We start from the raw sequence: 20,630 nt of genomic DNA on the forward strand, positions 1-20,630 counted from the left end.
AAATATTAGCTAAGATCTGGAAGCCATATCTGCTGCGATCTTGCAAAAATATTAGTTTAGATCCACCCAGACAATAACTAGGACTGCATGTTTTATATTAACTTGTGTTGGCGAGTGCTAGATATCATTACAAAATGACCAAGATGATGATAACTATAGTTTTTTCAGAATAATGAGGATAACTGTAATTAGACCAGCTGGGATCCAACTTTCCAGCATCTGAAATTTGGTTCAGAAATCAAATGTCTTGGTAATCTAGATATTCAAGTAACAACTTTTACTCCAGGCTTAACAATTTTGGCCTCCATTGCCATCAGAAAATTAAGAATTAGAAGGGAGATGGACTACTTTTCTTCCTGCTATTCAAATTAACATTTGATATGTTTGTTTCCTTGTGCTATTCTGTTTAATCTATGACACTTAATTGGCATTGAATGATAAAGATATAATATGGGTAAAATGATTAGACTAAAAGAGATAAATTTTAGAAATAGTTCAGAATTATTAATACGACTAAAACAAAAACCCTTGGTAGAAGTAATTTTGATCATGCACAAGTGCATGTGGGATGCGAACAGTACAAGAAGAGAATGCCAATTAAGTGTCATAGATTAAACAGAATAGCACAAGGAAGTTTATGATCAAAAATCAGAACAATCAGAAGAAAACTAATGTTAGTAACCATTATATTAATCATTAAATTTGGATAATAATTTGACTAGAATCATTATGTTGTTGAGTAATCCATCAATAGTGATTGAATTATCATGTAATTCAGAAATTGTGACTATGGCTATAATAACTAATAAGGCAAGCTATTAGTTCTATATGCCATAGATCGTAGAATCACTACAATAGCACCCATTTTTTAAAGACATCACAAACCATTTTACTTTGCAGGAAACAATGGATTTATTTGTATTCTCTAACAAAACAATCTGTGTATCTTTGTCCACTGAATATTCACAAAATCTAAAAAGTCTACATGTTCTCTCTTTTCCTCCTGTATCAATCATGTGAAAGATTAGAAGGGTCTCTTTAGTCCTTTCAAATCCACAGTTTCAATGCATTCCCCTCTTCCCCTGAAGCCATTCAAAAGCTTCAACAGCTCGCTTGCCTTCCCTTTGGTTGCACCAGTGCATCCCACCTGCAGTAGGAGCAGCAGCTTCTGAAATGCCCCCACTTGCAGAGCCTCCACCAAGCATCCTTCCCCTTCTCTCTCCCCTCTTTCCTGGTTGTAACTCCGGCAGAGCTTCCACAGGGCCGAGACGGCAAACTCGGTGGCCATGTCCGAAACCCGAAACATCTTCTTAACCAAGACGGGCATGGCCAGTGAATGATCATAAGCTGTATCTCTGGCTTTCTTGCACTTAAGAACTCCATCAAGGACTGCAAGGGCCTTCTCGCACATACTCTTATCGGAATCAACAAGGATCTCTAGAAGAAGGGAGACCAACCCCATCTCCACAAACTTCATGGCCGCCTTCTCGCCCCTCGAGGAAAGCAAATAGAAGGTAACCACCAAAGAGGCCTTTGTTGTTTGAGGTGAAATGGGCTTCTCGATGAGCTTGACCAATGCTTCGATCAATCCTTCGGTCTCTGCCACGACATTGATGCGGTCGGTATCGAACGAAGAGACGAGCTCTTTTAGCATCAAGACAGCGTTAAGCCTTCCTGCCAAATCTCTGGAATTTAGGATCGAGACGAAGGATTTCAGAGACTCCGGTGATCCAAGCTGCCGGCGAGCCACCTCATCAAGTGGAGAGAAAGCAGCCAGCGCCGACAGGATCTCCTCCAATACTCCTGAGGTTGAGCTCTCAAGAGATCCTGCAGCCAATTCACTGAAAGAGGCAGAGAGGACACGGCCAGCACCACCCGAGACGATGCACCGCCGGTTCCGCTCGCTCTCCCTCCCCAAAGCTTTGATCTTTCCCACCAACTCTCGGCACCGGGCATGGTCTCCCCGCCGGCTGGCTGAAGCGATCTCCGATAGCAGCTCCGCTACCTGAGCCGGACTCGCCGGGATCCTCGGCGTGGGTATTCTTTCCACGCCTAACGAGCGATTCGCGACGCACCAATCTTGTATCATCCTCCTTAGCGAGTGGTTGGGAATGAGGTCTTCGCTCTTTAGCACCATGTTGGTGACCGGGCATGTCTGGTTCCCATGCTCGAACCATGTCTCGATGCTCTGTCGATCGTAGGTGATTCCGGTGGACACGGTCACCGGATCCTTCATGAGGTCAAGCGATATCGGGCAGCGGAAATGCGTCGGGATCGATGGCTCCATGAACGGATTCCCGACGGGGCTCCTCTTGACGAAGGGGATCTTCTGGCCGCGTTTCAGGGCCCTCCAAGTTGTGGCCATGGTAAGACAGCGAGAAGAAGAGAAAGGGAGGCTATGAAGGAGCTAGAATGGAACAAGATGGATTCAGAGGACTCGGACTTGGGATGAGGATGAGGAGGAAGAGAGCAAAGGGGTATTTGTATATGTGCGAGAGAGGATTTAGACTTTGGAGGAGAATGGGAACCGGGAGAAGTCTCAAATAGCGTTGTAAACGCGGAAGGGTTCAAAGGATGGAGCAGAGGCCGAAGCTTTGAATTTTGACCGTTGAACGTTGTGAGCCGCGGAAACGGTATAAGGTCTTGAATATTTTATTATTTTTGTAAAGAGTCGGTAAGGAGTTTAAATGCGAGTTGCAAATTTGACCCGCGCTTGACCAAGCCAGAGTCAACCAGTCGGTGGTCATCCAGGCATGCACAAATTTTGAAGATGATCTTATGGTGCATATCGGTACATAATTTCGCCAATAAATCTATAGATAAGGTAAAGATTTAGCATTATTATTGATGGTTCCAAAATAAATACAGTTAGGTTCAATATAAACCTTTTAAGCTTTTTTGAAATAGCAATTTTAGCTTATGCATGCATATGCATGCGTATATACATACAGGCAGGATCTATGATATTTATATTGATTGCAAACCAAAGATGAGTATTTTTCTATTTGACAATATAATATTATTTTTCAGTTTGATCTATAGTTTAGAAATATTTAAATTAGATGAAATTTATTATATAAATATATTTAGAATATTTAAATCGAAATTGGTGATTTGAAAGTATAAATTATATAATTCATGCCATAAATTGCTACTATTCTTTTCTTTTTGGGCCAGCTTGATGTATGGGCAAGACAGATCCAAATAAAAAATTAGTTTTCAAATATTTTATATATTTTAGATCATGATCAATAACATGCTGATTTTCTTTTCTTTGGATGTAATAATATGCTAATTTTCATTCTGAATGATCATTCATTATTTTTGAATAAAAAGTATTTGGCACCAAATACTTTCAAGTGCATCTCTTGAGTCTATGCAATTTCATATTTGTACATACTTTTATGGAAAAATTATAGTGACACTCTCTCAATTTTGGTCATTTTTTTAGAGGTAATCTATTAGCTATATATATGAAAAATAGGTATCTAATATCAATTGCTATTTCCAATACCACTATCTAATTAATATCAAAACTTTGGTAGACTAGTAGAAAATGCCGAGCTGGATAGGCCAACAGCCTGATTCCTATAGGATATATCTACAAGATTATCCAACGAATCCCTAAGTCGGCCAAACCTAATAGGCCTAATTTTGTGAGATGTACAGCCAAACTCGATGCGGATAAAGTTGGATTGAATTAGGCCAGCATGATTAACATGCACCACGCTAGGAGACGACGGTCGGGTTGTCATGTTGATGAGCTCAAATTTAGCCACTGGTATACAGCTGAGGTCGCGTTGTTCATTTCTCATCTAACCAATTTGATTGAGCTGTACTGGTCTTCCCTCATGAGTTGTTTTAATGGTGGCAAAGAAAATTGGGCCAAGTTAAGATACAGATTAGAAAAATAGCCTCAAGTTGTAGTTTTCTATGTGACTTGGACATTGTTTTTGAATGGCATTGCATGTCTAGTGAATGGCATATATTCTATTCTTTTCATTTTAAAAAAGTCAATATCAACTAATTATAATAAATTAGTCTTAATATTGCATCAATTGAGATTAGGTGGTTACATACTAATGCATGATATTTTGAAGAAATCATAACCGACCACTTGTCATTCATATGGGAAGTCATGCAAGAGCTTCTATATCGCTCTTGTACAAATTCATTGTCCAATGAGAGATGGTTCTTGAAGAAATTTACTGGTAGTTATTGTCCAAAGGGTCATTGTTTGTTTAGCTATTTTATTTAACATAAAAGGATGAAGAGGACTTCATTGGGCTATCACAATAACAAAACCATATATGGTCATGTATCAGGGGGCTCTTAGTCATGTATTTTTGATATAGCATTTAGTATTTGTCTCTTGCTCTAGTGTTTATCATGCTTGGTCTTTCTCAAATGATCTTGTAGTCATTCATTTTCCTTAAATGAAAAGGTCTTCTCATTCAGATGACATTCAAGAGCTCCTAATGAGAACATGATAATTTTAAAACATAAAATATTTTGAATGTAAATGGAAGGCATGTTTAGGTTCTTGGTTCAAGGTTTGCTTGCGAATCCATTTAAAAGGCTTAAAAATAAACATGTAGATCATAGGAGAAATGAAAATTCCCCACACTAGGGGGTTAGAAGGTAAGTAAGAATCTATGGAGGTATTGGTAATCCTTTTATGGCATGCTCGACCATCCAAGAACTTCTAGGCAGGAAGCATCTATAGATCAAAAAGCTTTCGAATTTAGTCAACCCGATCCTATCTTCTTCTTCACCTGGTTTTAAAGCCTTAATAGTGAGGACCCCATTTCTTCATATCACTCAACCAAGACCTACAATAAGTATCTAGATGTTTGGATTTGCATACTTGATTCTCTAATAATAACATAGATTATCTTCTAAAAGAGTGTTTGGTGACTTTAGCTTTTTGAGATTAATGAAAGAATGAGACAGGTTTTATCTTAGAAAATTTGCATCATCCTTTCTCCAGATGGAACGCATCTTTAGTTTCCTTCACGATGCACCTGCGGGAGTGGCAAACCAGACCCCTTCAGCCCCAGGACCTTGAAAAGGGATGGAGAGGAGGCCAAGATCATAGTATAGAGGCCACTTCCTCAGCATACAGCCAATTATATTTTCTGCTAGAACATGCAAGTTTCAAGTAGAGATTAAATATGCTAATTCGCCAAAACCCAACTCACATGTGTGATATTATTACATGATGGAGAATAGTATGATAAAAAGATTAATAACATAGATAATATTCTAGAAGAGTGTTTGGTGAAAGAATGCAAGGGCGTGGTAGGCGCAGATAGATGATAGGCAAATTTGTTGCTACCCATCAAGCGAACAGATAGTGATTACTTGTCGCAAAATCTTCTGTGCAGTGATCATTTACTTTCAGAGCATGTTTTAGAAGAATCTCTAGATCGATGTGAACTACTCTGGCCACTACAAGCAGAGCTGAATAGCCTAGTCGCAAAGCAAATGTTTGGAGGACATAACTTGGTTATATAACGTCCGATTGAGATGATCTTTTTTTTTTTTAATTTTAATCGAGCAGTTTTTCAAGATTTACAACATGATGCCACACCCTTCAGGGGACGGTGCCCCTAGCAATCAAACACATATTTTATCGTTTGGGGTCTAAAACGGGCCGGTCAAAGTGAAAGTTTTCTTTTCAAGTAAAATTTGTCTAGGCGTAGCTCTCTATCCTAGAAAAATTAGGCAGAGCGATAGAAGACAGAGTTGATGTAGAAGTTGATATCCATCACCTTAAAAATTTTAACATTTGTTTTAGAAGATTTCTACTAGTGATGTTTATTTTAGGAAAGAGAATCCTATTAGGACCAGGAAGAGGAAAGAGAGTTCTACTAGGATTAGAAAGAGGAATTTGACCTAAATTGTGTAAGGGTGGACCACCCTCACCATTATAAATAGTGGTTATGTACCTCGATTTTTTTAATCATCAATGAAAGAAAAGAAAACTTAAGCTCTACTTTCACAATTCTTCTATCTTCTTCTACTTATCTTTTAAGAGATCTGAGTTGAGCGGGTTGAAAGAAATCTTCTTTCCAGATTGGATCAGAGTATAAGAAATGGTAGCCATACAAGAAGCAACTTTCAATAAGAAGCCACCCTTACTGGGAAAAAATGGAACAACCACCAAGAGGGATGTGCTTGGAACCACCTTTAGGCGGTTACCACTAGGAGAAGCTGCCAAGAGGTTTGCAAATACTAGGAAAGGCTTTAGATAAAGATCCTAGATCTTCTGCAGTGGATTGTTTGCACCACTAAATACTGTACAATGTTTGATGCCTGTTATTAAAAGATGGATGGATATTAATGGTAATGCACCGCATAAGACACGACCATCTAGTTTGATAGCTGTCCATCTTCTGATAGTGGCTATCGAGCACTGTCAAATACTCTACAATGCAAAATACACACACTAGAGGATTTGGGCTCTTAGATAAACCCTCTTCAGCGGCATCTAAACAATAAATCACTTAGCTTTGGAATATTAGGCGATTATTTTGGTAATATTATTCTTCATTTGATTTTGATATAATTATTATTGAATCTATGACATCTATATACTCTTTATTATTTTTAAAAGATTAAAAAATATCAAATTTAAATTAATTATAGATGCTTAGATTAATAAAGTATTTTTTAGTGATTTGTAAATATTGAATTGTTTTTTTTTAACATGAGAATTTCATAAAAGCAAAATGATTCATTTTATAATAGTTTATATTAACATGAGATCATATGACATGATAATATTAATCTTTTTTTATCATCTTTTTTAATTAAAATTAACTGAATTATCTTTACCGAATCTTGATCATCTTTTATTGGATTGTTTTTAAGTGTATACCCTCTTAAATATGTGTAATTGCATGAATATCCTCACAAAGTTACTATTTGCATATGTATCCTTATAAAGTTTCTTTTTTGTGCGTCTACCTATAAGGATAATTCAGTCATTTTAAATTTAAATCGTTTATATTTTAATGGTGTTAGATAGTATAGTTACATATACATACATATATATAAAAGAAAGGTATATATATATGCAAAATAAATATTTTATGAGAGTATACATGCAAATAGCAATTTTACGAAAATATTCATACAATTTTATAAATTTTGGAGGGTAACATATAAAAAAACCCTTATATATATATATATATATATATATATATATATATGTATATATAATTTATAAAATTTTAAACGAGTTCGAATATGGATTGGAGAAGTTTTATGGATTCCTTATCAATTGTTATTCCCAAACTCGTTGGGCCTTAGGTCTAAGTTTTATACTGTATATAATCCATTAAAGGATTGGATGGGTTTAGGTAGACTAGACTTATTTAATAAAAATGACATAAAACCCATCAAATCTTCGAGTTGCCTCATATTCTTACCATGTACCAAACATTTATCTTTAAAAAATTAATCAGACCAAACACACCCATACGCTGAAAGTTTATCAATAAAATATTCAATCATATAATCCAAAAAATAAAATCATAAGCAACAAACATTTGATAGAAACTATTTAACGACGATTGACAAATAATTGAAAAAATACACTTAATCTAAAATTTGGTGCATCAAACCATTCTAACATATGATCGTTCTTAAGTGCCCTATTAATTTATATTATAAAGAATCAAGTTTAGAAATTGAAGGGTGAAAAAATAAAACTAATATCATACATAAAAATCCAGACAATTAGTCAGAAACGTGTCTGGACCCATTACCTCATCAATTCATAGATGAACCAAGGTTAGGTCCAGGTTTGCAAGAGTACCGGCCCTATGGACAATGCTGACGACGTTGGCAATATCAATGGTAAAATCCATCTAATACAGAGGCTCATAGAACTAAAACAAGCTGGAAATCGACAGTAAAAATAAGAATGCTGCTCTCGAACAAGCAGTAGAAGAAGTAAATCGCTACTGAAACATTTGAACTGAATGTCCAATATTTCACATGAACACCAGCAAAAGAAACTTAAGAAATTAATTGTAATCCTCTGCATCACATAGTTACGGAGTACTGCTGCGTCCAGTATACAATAGAAAATAGAAAATTCAGCCAAACAGCCCTTAGTAGAACAGGGAACTTTCCTATTCCCTTAAATATGACCCATAGAAAGACAGAGTCAAATCTTGGCTCCAATCCATGTTCTAGTTAATCGCCGTGAATTGTGTAGCGCTCCCACTTCTTTGTTGGATCATATATCTGGAGAACAACATACAAGATCACAGTTTTAATGGTGCTGGTAGAAAAAAAAATAAGGGACAGAACCCACACAAATCCAAAACCATCTCGTTGTCCATTGACCTAGAAAAGTGACGGGCACAGAGCGCGAAAAGAGCAAGGAAGAGATGTACCTCCCATCTTGAAGCAGGGAATATGTGCTTGTTTTTCTCATACCAATGCCTCTCCACGACCTTGCCAGCATGGGACTGCAAACACGAGAGCCGAAATTAGTGTAAAACAACAATTAAGCCAAACTGTAACTTAAACCTGAATTTCAAAAAGTGGATCCAAGGTCTAACTAATGTTGCCACTTGCAGAGCTTGAAGGAAGTGAAGCAGGTGGTTAGAAGTGAGCAAGCTCGACAGGACCGCAGGGTAGCCGAGACCGACAATCAGCCTATCAGCGATGCTGATTATGAAGTGTATAAGTAGTTTGATCCTGATGATTTGGAGGGTATTGATGTGCAAGGCCATCCAACTCTTTGAGCAGGCATAGTGAGAATATGAGACCATGAGATATCAGTGAACCTTCGCACTACGAGATGGGTGGTAGGTCCTGTGCATCTAGGAGAAGGCATATAGATAGAGGCATCATTGAGCTACATCGGATTTGGTTAGCGACAGTGGTGGAGGCATCAGATCCCTATTCAGTTCATTTCAAAAGGAAAAGGGAAAGAACACCAGATTAGGTCCCACCATTCATCATTCAATCCATGTGCCTACCCAGACCCAACAGCTAAGCAGCTATTGATGGATGACTAAATGAAGATGGACAAGAAGCATCTGATAGGGGCTGCCATAGCCAGGTGGTTCTACTATGGTCAGATATTGGCTTGGGCTGTAGCGAACAGTTTCTTCTAAAAAACATGATCATTGAAGTGCAGAGGTGACGTCCGGATATTAAGCCTCCCACTTCTTAAGATACACAAGGCCAAGGCTGAGGGTCTAAAATGTTGGATTTACGAATATGCCTTGGTATGAGTTATACAGCATGGAAATTACATTAGCCAAAATAACCATAACAATCAAGCCTTGTCCAGAATATCCAAAGCTGGTCTTATGAGTCCTTTGCCAAGCATTCCTATTTGATATGATTTTTAATATTATTTCAAGCTTTTCGAATCCTTTTATCAACATCCACCCACCTTACTCGAAGTTTTCTCCCTCCTCTTATGAAATCCTTTTGAGAGATATTCAAGCACCCTTTCCTTACTGAAGTCCCCTAGGATTTTTTTATACAATCTCATACTATGCGGATCCATTCTCATCAGTTTTACCCTTGACATACTTGTTCCTCCCAATATCCTTGCTAGCTCTACCATACATCTATATCAACATCCTCATTCTGCTTACGTTCAGCTAATGACATCAAGAAATACAATCCAATCACATAAATAATAAGTCAAGCTAAAATTTATTGATTCAGGCCAAAGTTGCTTAGCTTAAATTTTATTTAGGAAAACTAATAAAAGGCTGAATGGGTAGAATATACCTCATCTTTCTCTATTGTTGCGTCAGCAATTGTTCGCACATCCTCGTGAACATCAAAGTGGAAAAGCTGGAAAAAAAAGAGAGAAGGGAGCAAGTTATACACTTCAAACAAGGCGAGTTTCAAAAAAAAAAAAAAAACAATTATTGTTAAAACAAGCATTATGGTTATAGAGATTAAAAAGGACAAGAAAACTGTCATTGTTTATTTATATGAGCAGATATTATGGCAGTTATTTTCCATGTAACCAAGAGAAAACTACAATATCCAAAGATTAAGTAATTGCTTCAACTAGCTGACAAGATAGTGAAAGACTGAAATAATATTCAGGAAAGGAACTCACTACCTTCCCATGAGGATTACAAAATTGTCATACGAAATGCAAAGTTTACATACTGAATTCCAGCTATCAAAGATTAACATATGACACTGACATTTTGAGAAAAAGAAACAACTGCTCATACACTTTTGTAAGAAATGCAAGTTATTTCAATCTGCTGACCCCATGAGCTAGCAATTATAGACCAGAAATGGCCCAAATTATCACAGTAAAGTTAGATCAATGATTTTCCTTTTTACTTGTAGACTATAGAGAATTCATCCACAATTTAGAAGACCTATAGCACCACAATAAGAACCCTCCAGTTCAGCTAAAAGTGCCCATTATCTTGTATATACCTAATAAAAAATGTTAAAAAAGAAAAATTATAGAGATCTGCAAATAGGAAAGTTAACCAGAAACGCGTGGCAATTTAACAGTAAGAACTGCAGATAAAATAATTGAATATTTACAAGCTAAGCATTACCGGTCCACTCTTTCCCCTTGCTTTGTTGATGATTAACTCGTAAAAACTGTGTTGCTGAGATTTAAAACACATAGTATAAAGGAAGGCAAATTAGATTTGCATAACCAAACATAGCATAAGAGTATGACCAAGAGGAATAATAAAAGTTGAGAAAATAAGTTACATGAGGAATGATCAAATCTTCTTTCACGTAGAGCAGGTTCTCCACTGATGTTGTCCGTATCTCTCTAAACTCAGGTGCAAGTTGCTGCTGAACAGCTCGAAGGAATTCTCCAATGGTATCACCTTTGCGAACCTAAGAACCCAAATAACTAATGAATTCTAGTGGAAATCCATCAGCAATAATAACAGAGCCCAGGGCAGATCACTGAGATCGAGAACAAATTTACTAGCCTGGATCACTCTTCTGTGGCCTGCTCCATCCCAGTAGCTATAAGTAATTTCTAGAGGCTCATCTGAATTGCAGTAGAAAGAAGTTTAGCATATTACATTAATTAGCAACCACAAGATAGCAACGCCACTAGAACATGGTGATACTTTTAATCATTTCCTGCTCACGAAGCCACTGCCTGCGCAATTGTTCTCGCACTGCTTGCTCCTCTGCTTCTCTCTCTCTGAAAGATCATTCTTGGCACCGCCAACTCAGAAATTAAAACCCAAGCAAGTGATATAATAACACTATATTGCTTCTTTCACAATACCAGCAAATGCAACTAAGTATATGCCACACCTGTCAGGTAAAAAGCTCGTCTCAACAGTTGGATCTTTCCTGACTTTAACAAGGACAGGCTTTTTTATCTCTTGATTTTCTTCTGTACACAGATAAGTGTTGTAAGTTGAAAGGAACACAAGATAAACTAACATGTTTCAATGTAATTTATCATCATTTTCAAATAGAACACTACATCCTGAATTTATAAGAAATAATAAGAGAATAGTTATAATAAACAGCATCAGATATAGGAAGATTTCCTAACAACCTTGTTCTAGTTTCGGTGTCATTTCATTGGAAATTAAAATACATTCAGGTACACACTTTGTTGGATTTATTATTGTTGCAGCATGCATTATCACTTATACAAGCATATACAAAATTGAATACACCTAATATCTACACTATTTAATGCTACTGCATGGCGTGAAGTTTCATCTAAAACTCCAAAACTGAAAGTGAAAGATGCCATTAGCTCCATTGTTTTATACTATAGAAGAGCATGATCAAGTGAAATTGAAAGGGACGGCAAGGATGTTGTAGATTAAGTACCATAATAGACATTAAATAAGTCATGGGATGACATGAAGACAGTCATGAAGCTTTGTGCTTCCAACTTACATGCCAGCAGGCACATTATCAGTTAGACGCAACTAGTGAAAGAGAACTTGATAGAAGAGGAGAACCTTATTAATTGCACAACCTAGCAACATGTGCAGACTTCTTTTGGAATGAAGATGTCATGATTTTGATAAAAATATCCTCAGTTAACTAAACAATCCCAATTCAAATAAGAAGTGTTTGGTCACTTAATTTAGGAGATGGACCCATCAATATGGTGTATGGACTCATCAATATAGTGTAGTGCAATGTGCTGCTAGTAAAACTGCATCATATCTTGTTGGGTAGACAATGATCTCTTTACTGTAATGTACAACAACAATATAAGGCTGCACCAAGTCCTATTTTAATTAATATGGAGACCTATAGATCAGATTCATGCTGGCTTGAAATTTGCAAGTGATAAAGCTTAAAATGTTCTCATTAAATGTGTGGCTTCAAGAGGAAATGATATTCTAGGTTCCTTCCTTAACATGATGAAGTCAAGTTATCAAAAGATTGGCACTTGATGTAATTTCTGTGGAGGAAAGACATTTATTTCCTTGGGTGCAAAAGTCATAAGATGCAGTAGCATGAGAGATTTGAAAAGAAACCATTAGCTCATTGTTTTGGACAAGAGCTTGATTGAATGATCGAACAACCAAAGGAAGCAATCAAATATGCATCCAAGTCTTGGGCACAAAATTGGGCTAGCATCAGAGTTCCAATTATTCACCCAAAAGCCCATATTATTCACAGATTTTGAGAAGTTCAACAATCAAAGATTCTAGAACTTGATTGCCGATCCTATTTTTAATACTTTTTCCTGAGTTATTTCATATTAGAAAATGTTAGTATCCTAGGCATATGTACTTTGTTTTTCTTTATTTGTTAGTATCCTAGTTTTAATAGTTTTTTCCTAATTTGTTTTAGATTAGAAAATGGAAACATCCCAAGCATGTCTACTTTGTTTCTCTTTATTTGACAGGTTACAAATAGGGCATTATTTGTTGCCCTATTTGCCATGCTATTCCCACCAAGGTATGCCATACAGTACCAAACCAGACGGTATGGAGCATACTATATCGTACTGGTTCAGTAACGGTACATGGTATAGAGGGCGTACCGACACTCAGTATTACCAAATCGGCCCTCGTACGGGGTGTACCAATACAATAATAGGATGGCACCGATATGAGGCCCGATACTGAAATAGCGTAACTTGATTCCCACTATAGTTAGATTTACCAACAAATGATGATTTTTTTTCTTGGTTGTAGACTCCTAACTAGATTCATGTAGGTAACTTTGTGGTTGACTTTTAACCTATATAAGAGTGTTACCACTAGTTGTTAGGATATTGGTAATTGGGTTATTTTTGAGAGGAGCATAAAGTTGAAAGCTTGGTATAGTTGTTTCTCCCATCTCTTTGCTATACTTTTCTTCTTTCTCCTCTCTCTCCATCAAGGTTTGTCGTACAATTACAAGGCACCTTTCTGGTAGCTTACTAGAACGGTACGGGTTGGTATGATATATGTCCTTCTACTGATATATGGTATGCTGCTAGCAGTGAGACTGCAATTGTACCTTGTGCCAGTAGAGTGCTGTATTAAGCTGTCATCCTATACTAGTACGGCACGGCCGGTACTAGGTCGTATAGTTTGGTAAAGAAAACCTCTCTCTATATATGTTTGTATGTGTGTATGTACATACATATATACACTGTACATGCATATACATATAAATACACCTCTCGTTGTGTATTGCTATTTTCCCTGGAATTATTGCACTGCACCCAGATTTAAGATTTGGGTTTGACATGATCCAAGACTACTATTTTTATGCATTGCTGAATCAATAGGCACCATAACAATTCCTCCAATGAATGTAAACCCTATTATACAATAATATTCCCATTTAGTTCCTTATTTCTTACTTGATTCATTATATTTCTATGCACGGTTTCCAAAATCCATGCACAATTACAATAATTGTATTAATCTGACCTTTTTACTAGTATATCTCGACCACTGAAACCAATGGGCAGTTTATTCTACTCTCTTTCTTGCTTTAAATTAGAAAAGGTTCCAGAACTGTCTTTGTCCCAGTTCAGGACAATCACCCAAGTCAATTAACCCTATTAATCCTCCTTTTCCATGCACTGTTTCCAAAATCCATGAACAATCACCATAAACGTATTGATCTGAACTTTGAAGCTTCAAAACACCCTTTTCCTGTAGCTCATTAGCTCTATTTACATTGTCTACTAGTATATCTCGACCACTGAAATCACTAGGTAGTTTATCCTACTCTCTTTCTCACTTTAAATTAGAAAAGGTTCCAGAACTGTCTTTGTCCCAGTTCAGGACAATCATCTAAATCAATATAACCCTATTAATCCTCCTTTCTTTGGCCAACCATTGATTAGGGTGTTGCATTATTGTCCGTGGTTGCTGATTAAGAAAACAGCACTACTACTTATGCTATTTCCATAGTAGTTCTGACCAACTAGAGATACGTTAGGCCAACAAGCATATCCAAGTGCCAAGAACTAAGGCAAGCAACTTACTTAAGCAAGTAGAAATACTGCTCATCCATAAATGTGAATATCATTGACATCATTAAATCAAATTAGTTGAGTGATCAGCGCTTTTTTTAACATAACCATATTGCTCCTTCATAACACTACTAGGCCCCCCATATTCCTTACACTGTCAAATTACACGTTAAAAGCCTCCTCTACTCTCCATCCTAAGAGTTCTCTTTGACTTGTTCTCAATTCATTTCATGAACTTTGTTCACTTATAAGAATCTCAAAGATTCTCCATAATCCTCCAAACCTGCTCATTTGATATTTCCATCAGATTGCATAGGCTCAATCTAGAAATTGACTATTCAATGTTCACTGAAGATTCAGCCATTATTCCATCATTCTATTGGAACTTCATAGGATTTATTTGTTCTTCTTAATCAATAATTTTGTAATTAATAAGGAAGAAAAATCAATAAATTAGTGTTGCAAGTCCTTCGGCTCCCACTTTTTTCTTTCCTTTTCTTTTTGAATATGTGGTAGAGAACTCTTTTTAAAAATTATATTAAGCCAGAAAAGGATAATCTATACAGTGATTGTGTCCCACCATCAAGGTCATACAGTGCATGTACAAAATTAAGGATACAGGTTTTGGTGTCAGCAGCCTGCACAACATGATATTTTTGTTGCACCATGTGGAATTGAAAAAAAAAGGATTTAGTTTAAAATTTTAAAACGTAAACAGGGGTGGTGTTAACTTAACACACAACATTGGCCTAGCATGGTATTTGCAGCTGGACTTGAAATCTTGTTCAAAACTGTGATCATTTATTCAGAATAAAATTGATCGAATAAATTGATTTTGAAAAGTGAGCATGATATTTCAACCAAATGCTGATAAGTACATATAATGCAGAACAAAACAACATAAAAGAGAGATCTCCAGAAAATGTATAAGAAGGAGAATCAAGATTTTATGAAACCAACAGTTCGAAAAATTACAGGAAAAAATAACAAATTATATTAGAAAGTTTGTGAGTTAGCATGGTTTTCCAGTAGGCATGTACAACAGCAAACATATTGAAAGATACAAGAGAAATGAGCGCACTATTTTCTGCATCGTCCTCATCACTTCCATTCTCAATATCATCAGCAAAGGATAGTCGTGGATCTCCCTTTATCCTCCTCTTTTTCCGTTTTTGTAACTCAAGTTCTTCTTCCCTAGACAGTCAACAAACATATTTAATATAAGAACTATGTCACTTAAAGCCTTGTAACATCATAAAAAGAAGAAATTCAGAAAAAACTCAACCCACTCTTTTTGCAATTTTTGAAGCTTCTCTTTCTCTTCCTCCTCAATTTTGTTCCGGATGTTAACTCTCTACCAAAAAGAAAACATTAATAAGTACCTGGGATACATGTCCTTTTTTTTTACCCAAGAATCAACATAAGAATTTGTAGTTTGATGCAGTAAAATGATGGGGCCCCCTTACCTTCTCAACATATTGTTCCCTTGTTACTAGACCAACAGTTTCCTTTTTAAAAGCAGTCTCAAGAATCTGAAACCCAGTCCAACAAACATAAGTCAGTTGTAAATACTAGAGAAAGGTGCAGAAGTATTCATAAACACATAGAAGATGCGGAAAGTATCTGGAATCAAACATGCCCAGCTATAACATCAAATAGAATCAATTTAAGTGAAACATGCAAGATAATTCATTACCTAGAAATTCAGAAGGTTGATAGAGAACAATATTTCATAATTAGATGATTTAGAGAATTTATAATTAGATGATTTAGGGAAAACTTAATGATTAAGGAAGAAAAATTTTAAGCATATCTATATTTGTTATAAACGGATAATGATACAAATTGGATATTAAGCATATATATATTTGTTATAAATGGATAATGATACAAATCAGATATTAAGCATATCTATATATGTTATAAACGGATACGGATACGAATTGGATATTAAACATATCTATATTTTTTTACTCGAATACAGATATAAATCAGATACTTTTTCAGATATTAATCAAATTTAAGCAAAATTCAATGATAAAAACTAGCAATAAAGACATGATCATAAAAAAAAGATTCAATTAAAAAATATAATTTTAACAAGCATTTATCAATAATAAAAACTAAAAATTTTATAAAGAATATACCGCTCAAGGTTGCTTGTCACCAAAGTAGACGTGATCTATGGTGCCTCCAAGGCATCTCATGACTATAGCCGGTCGCAATCGCCAAGTAGAAACTATGAGATGGACGAGACCTTCAAAACCTTGGTTGCTTGACGATGACAAAGAAGAAAGAGGGATGAAACGGATGAACGAGAGATTGGAGCTTTTCAGGCATATGGGGTGATTCAAAGGATTTTATTTGAATCAGCTATTTCGTATTTGGATTACTATCTTAAGTGATGGTCATTCAATATCTAAATTTCTTTTAGTTTAGATTTGGTTAATCACTTAATTGGTTTCTTGATTTAACTTAACTTAAACTTCTTCTTTTCACTTACTCTTGTTATACGGATATCTAAAACCGGATCCGAATCCGAAAAAATCATGTGTATCCATATTTGAAAAATTTTTGAACTGACTATCCGAATCCGATCGGACCAAAAAAACAGTATCTAAATCTAATCCGAATCAGATACAAAAACAAATACAGTCCGATATAGTCTGACCCGCTTTCAACCCTAGCATCCCCACATTATAATAGAATGGTACAGATATGGGGTCCGGTATCGAGATGGCAAACCTTGCTGCTGATGTATCTCTCTTTTCCAAAAGAAATGGGTAGGGGAAGAGAAAGAGGAAAAAAAATTAAAACAACTAAGGCAACTACAAGTAGACATGACATTGACTTAAAAACAGCAAAATGACACTAAATCAAGGCATACCTCCTAAATGGTTTCCTTTTAATCCAAAGGCCTAATTTTAAACTCATACATCAAAAAGGGTCAACCTAAAATTAATTAGCATCATCCGGTAGAGCATCCATGCATCAGTAAGGTCAATTTGGGGTTTATCTAACTTGAAATTTGGTCGAAGTAGGGGCAGCCTCTCACCTAGCCCAACGACTAAATTCATACAATATAGAACATATTTGATGTACACACTATTTATGTTTCTTACATGAGAAAACCATAACCCCTTGCTACTTTTTCTTGCCCTTCTTATTCCTCCCCTCCACTCCTTAGATCCTCTCCTTTCTATCCATATTCATCTTTGCACCAGACCCCCATGCCAAATGCATTTCTAGCCTTTTCAGTCTTAGCTTTGATCCTAGCCATTGCCATACTACCCAACCCTCTCCCAACTCATGCTCGCTCACTTCCCTCTTGAGAAGGTTGAGCCCAAAAAAGCTTCACTTTAGCTCATGTATTAAATAAAAATACTCTGAACCAAGGTCAAACCTAGCCAAAATTTTATACAAGATCTTAAACCACATCCAAGCATGACCCAAGCACAAAAAACAAGGCTAGGCTATGGTTAACTACCTTGAGATTGGCAAATTTCCAAACCTAAATGCTTAATGATGTGAAGCCTAGCAAAATGGGACAACCAAGGGGGAATAAATATAGTGATAGAAGCATGGAGGTACTATGAGTAAGAATAGAAAAATCCTAATTCCCTACATTGGACTTAAATTTTGTAAAGATATATAAACTAGTTGTAGTCTAAACATACTCTTGGGGAAGCCCCAATTTGTAATCCAGCAGGCAATTTACTTAAATTTAAAGCAACATAAGACAATCAAGGCCTCCGATTCACAAAAATATAATCCCACAGTGGATGCCATCAAACTCTGCGGGACACTTCCATTCTCGTGGAATAGGATCTCGGAAGAAAGAGTTTCATGGGGAAACCCTACTCCCTCGACCTTATCCCATTTTGCTATGAGAATCGCAAAAACTTTATGCCCAAGATGATCTGAAGCAGAAGTCCCCTGCTTTGCTCTTGTGCATCCCATACTTTCATCACGACCGCGAATTCTCTTTTATACATCGACCTATATTAGCTTTTCTTCCTACCAAAATCCAATTTTTTTATTTATACTCGCTATAAACATTCATTCCAAGAGCTGTAACACCTAATTCATTAATTATCCTGAAGAACTGTATCGACAAAGCAATAGTAGCAGTTCTTCATCAAATTCTGTGATTATTTAGCATTAAAAATCGATAACCTATTAAAAAAAATCATGAAGGCGGAGAAAAAAAAAATCAAAGCCTAAGGTAGGTAGGAAATGGTAGAGAACGAGCGAGAGAGATGGAATTAATACCTCGGAGGTGCTGGAGCCGAACTGGAGGAGACCGGTCTGGCCGCCGGCGGAGGCGGTCTTATTCTTGAGCTCCTCGATCTTGCGGCGCTCCGCCTCGCGCTGCTTCTCCAGCCGCCGGATCCTCACCGCGTCCTGGGCCGTGCCCACGTACCCATCCCCCATCCCCGCCATCTTCCGCTCTCTTTCTCTCTCTCGCTCTCGCTGCTCCTCCTCGGCCTGCCCTTCTTCCTTGCGCTCTTTCCACCCCTCACGAGGCTCGACTCGATGGAGGGCTGGATAGCTGCTTATATAAGTCGAAGCTGGTCAGGTTTTGGGTTCGGCTTCGGCTTCGGCTTCGGGTCGGGTGTGTGGTGTGCTCTCACTAGCTAATCGGATTCCAACCCGCTGATACGTCATATATATATGATTTATTAAATAATTTCCTATAAATTTTTATCAGTCTACTTCTTGCTATTTTTGAAGTTAGTATCAGTACAACATCAACCTGGATCTAATTATTGAGAAGCTTCTTATCCCTGATGTTAGTCGCAATCAATCCGGAAATCTACTCCTAACCTACTTATCTTCGTGATAGGGCAAATCAAAAAGACGAGCCTCACCCGTTCATTCGTATCAGCTGACAAATTGAGAGAATAAAAATTTAAAAAATTTAGACACGTACAATGTAGACCGCACTAGTTCAAAAAAATAATTTGATAAATAGAGAATAAAAGAAGGGTAGAGGCAAAACGAACATTACATGAGATGAGATGATATGGTAAGAAATAATTAGATATCGCTACATCTTTCAGAAAATGCAGCTATAAACAAAATTAAATGGGAAGAAAATATTTATGCAGTCGATTCCAACTATTTTGGGATTAAGAATTGGTTTGCTTGAGTTGTAGATATAGTCCAAGATATTCCGACCGAGCTCCCTTATTTGTCATATGATGGAGTTTATCATCTCCTATGATTGTTCCTTGAAAAACGATAAAAAAGAAAACCTGGAATGTTCAATTTTGACCTCTTATTCTTGCAAAGGCGTATGTCGCTCCTGGCCTTGGTTCAAAGCTCTTAGAGAAGATGCAATTATATAAATAACTTCGCCTTTGCTTAGACGAGCAAGTGCACCCATGTCACCATATATAGGTAAGATCATAAACATGGGAAGGCATAGATGGTCCATGAGGAAGCTCAACAGAGGCAGGTTTCTGGTCTTCTCTCCTCCCATGAGAACATTTTGTAATGAAATTTATGGCCATTATGGTTACTTTTCTCTGCAGGTGAACTTGGTCATTCAGGTACCATGGCGAACTTCATGATCTTAGCTATCAAGCGTAAGGGCTTATTTGTCATCAGAAAGAAGAGGAGCCCAAAATAATATTGCAGCTTCCACAGGATTTAACTCTTTCATCAACAGATATAGTCATCTCCACTACGCCTGGTTCAAATCATCAAGAACTCCCCTCCTTAGTGAAGCTAGATAGATGCCTCGTTTCCTTCGATTGGTTTATAGAGCATCCATTTTTTTTACTAGTTCCACTATCAAAAGTTACAGTTAGACCACTTCCCTTTCTTGCTGAAAGAAAATGAGAAGAAGATCACCAACAAACCTTCAGATTTGAAGACTCGCAAAGCTATGGTGGAATGAAGCCCCAACATCAGAAGACTCAACTGCCACCATGGTCGGAAAACTCAGATACGTTCATTCCAAGCTAAAAAAATGGAACAAAAGCAAAAGCGGTAACATCATCCAAAGGATTAAGGATCTCAAGCAAGCAATTCTAGACATAGACATCCAAGAAGAATAACGAATGCGCTCACAATAGAAGAGGGAGCCAAAAGATCTATAACCCAAGACTTCAACTAAAAAAACTAGTTGGTGCAGCAATTTGAAATTCTTATTAAGCTAAAAAAGCTCATATTCTTCTTT

The 20,630-nt window shown here is 36.8% G+C and overlaps 2 protein-coding genes across 2 annotated transcripts; both read right to left on the reverse strand.

Annotated features, from left to right (window-relative positions):
* Positions 1-893: 893 nt before the first annotated feature.
* LOC103711110 (U-box domain-containing protein 21) lies at positions 894-2,495 on the reverse strand. Its single transcript, XM_008797117.4, has one exon. The coding sequence runs from the start codon at positions 2,363-2,365 to the stop codon at positions 1,025-1,027; it is 1,341 nt and encodes a 446-aa protein (XP_008795339.1). The 5' UTR covers positions 2,366-2,495; the 3' UTR covers positions 894-1,024.
* A 5,433-nt stretch (positions 2,496-7,928) lies between these two features.
* On the reverse strand, positions 7,929-18,975 carry LOC103711111 (protein XAP5 CIRCADIAN TIMEKEEPER). The gene is made up of 12 exons (XM_008797118.4): positions 18,716-18,975; positions 15,910-15,975; positions 15,733-15,797; positions 15,525-15,637; positions 11,305-11,386; positions 11,112-11,188; positions 10,968-11,029; positions 10,738-10,869; positions 10,575-10,628; positions 9,772-9,837; positions 8,412-8,486; positions 7,929-8,259 (listed from the first exon to the last, which is right to left on the reverse strand). Exons 1-12 carry the CDS (start codon positions 18,884-18,886, stop codon positions 8,209-8,211), a joined length of 1,014 nt encoding a protein of 337 aa, XP_008795340.1. The 5' UTR covers positions 18,887-18,975; the 3' UTR covers positions 7,929-8,208.
* Positions 18,976-20,630: the final 1,655 nt, after the last annotated feature.

The sequence above is a fragment of the Phoenix dactylifera genome, unplaced genomic scaffold (genome assembly GCF_009389715.1).
Source record: "Phoenix dactylifera cultivar Barhee BC4 unplaced genomic scaffold, palm_55x_up_171113_PBpolish2nd_filt_p 000465F, whole genome shotgun sequence".
Taxonomy (NCBI): Eukaryota; Viridiplantae; Streptophyta; class Magnoliopsida; order Arecales; family Arecaceae; genus Phoenix; species Phoenix dactylifera.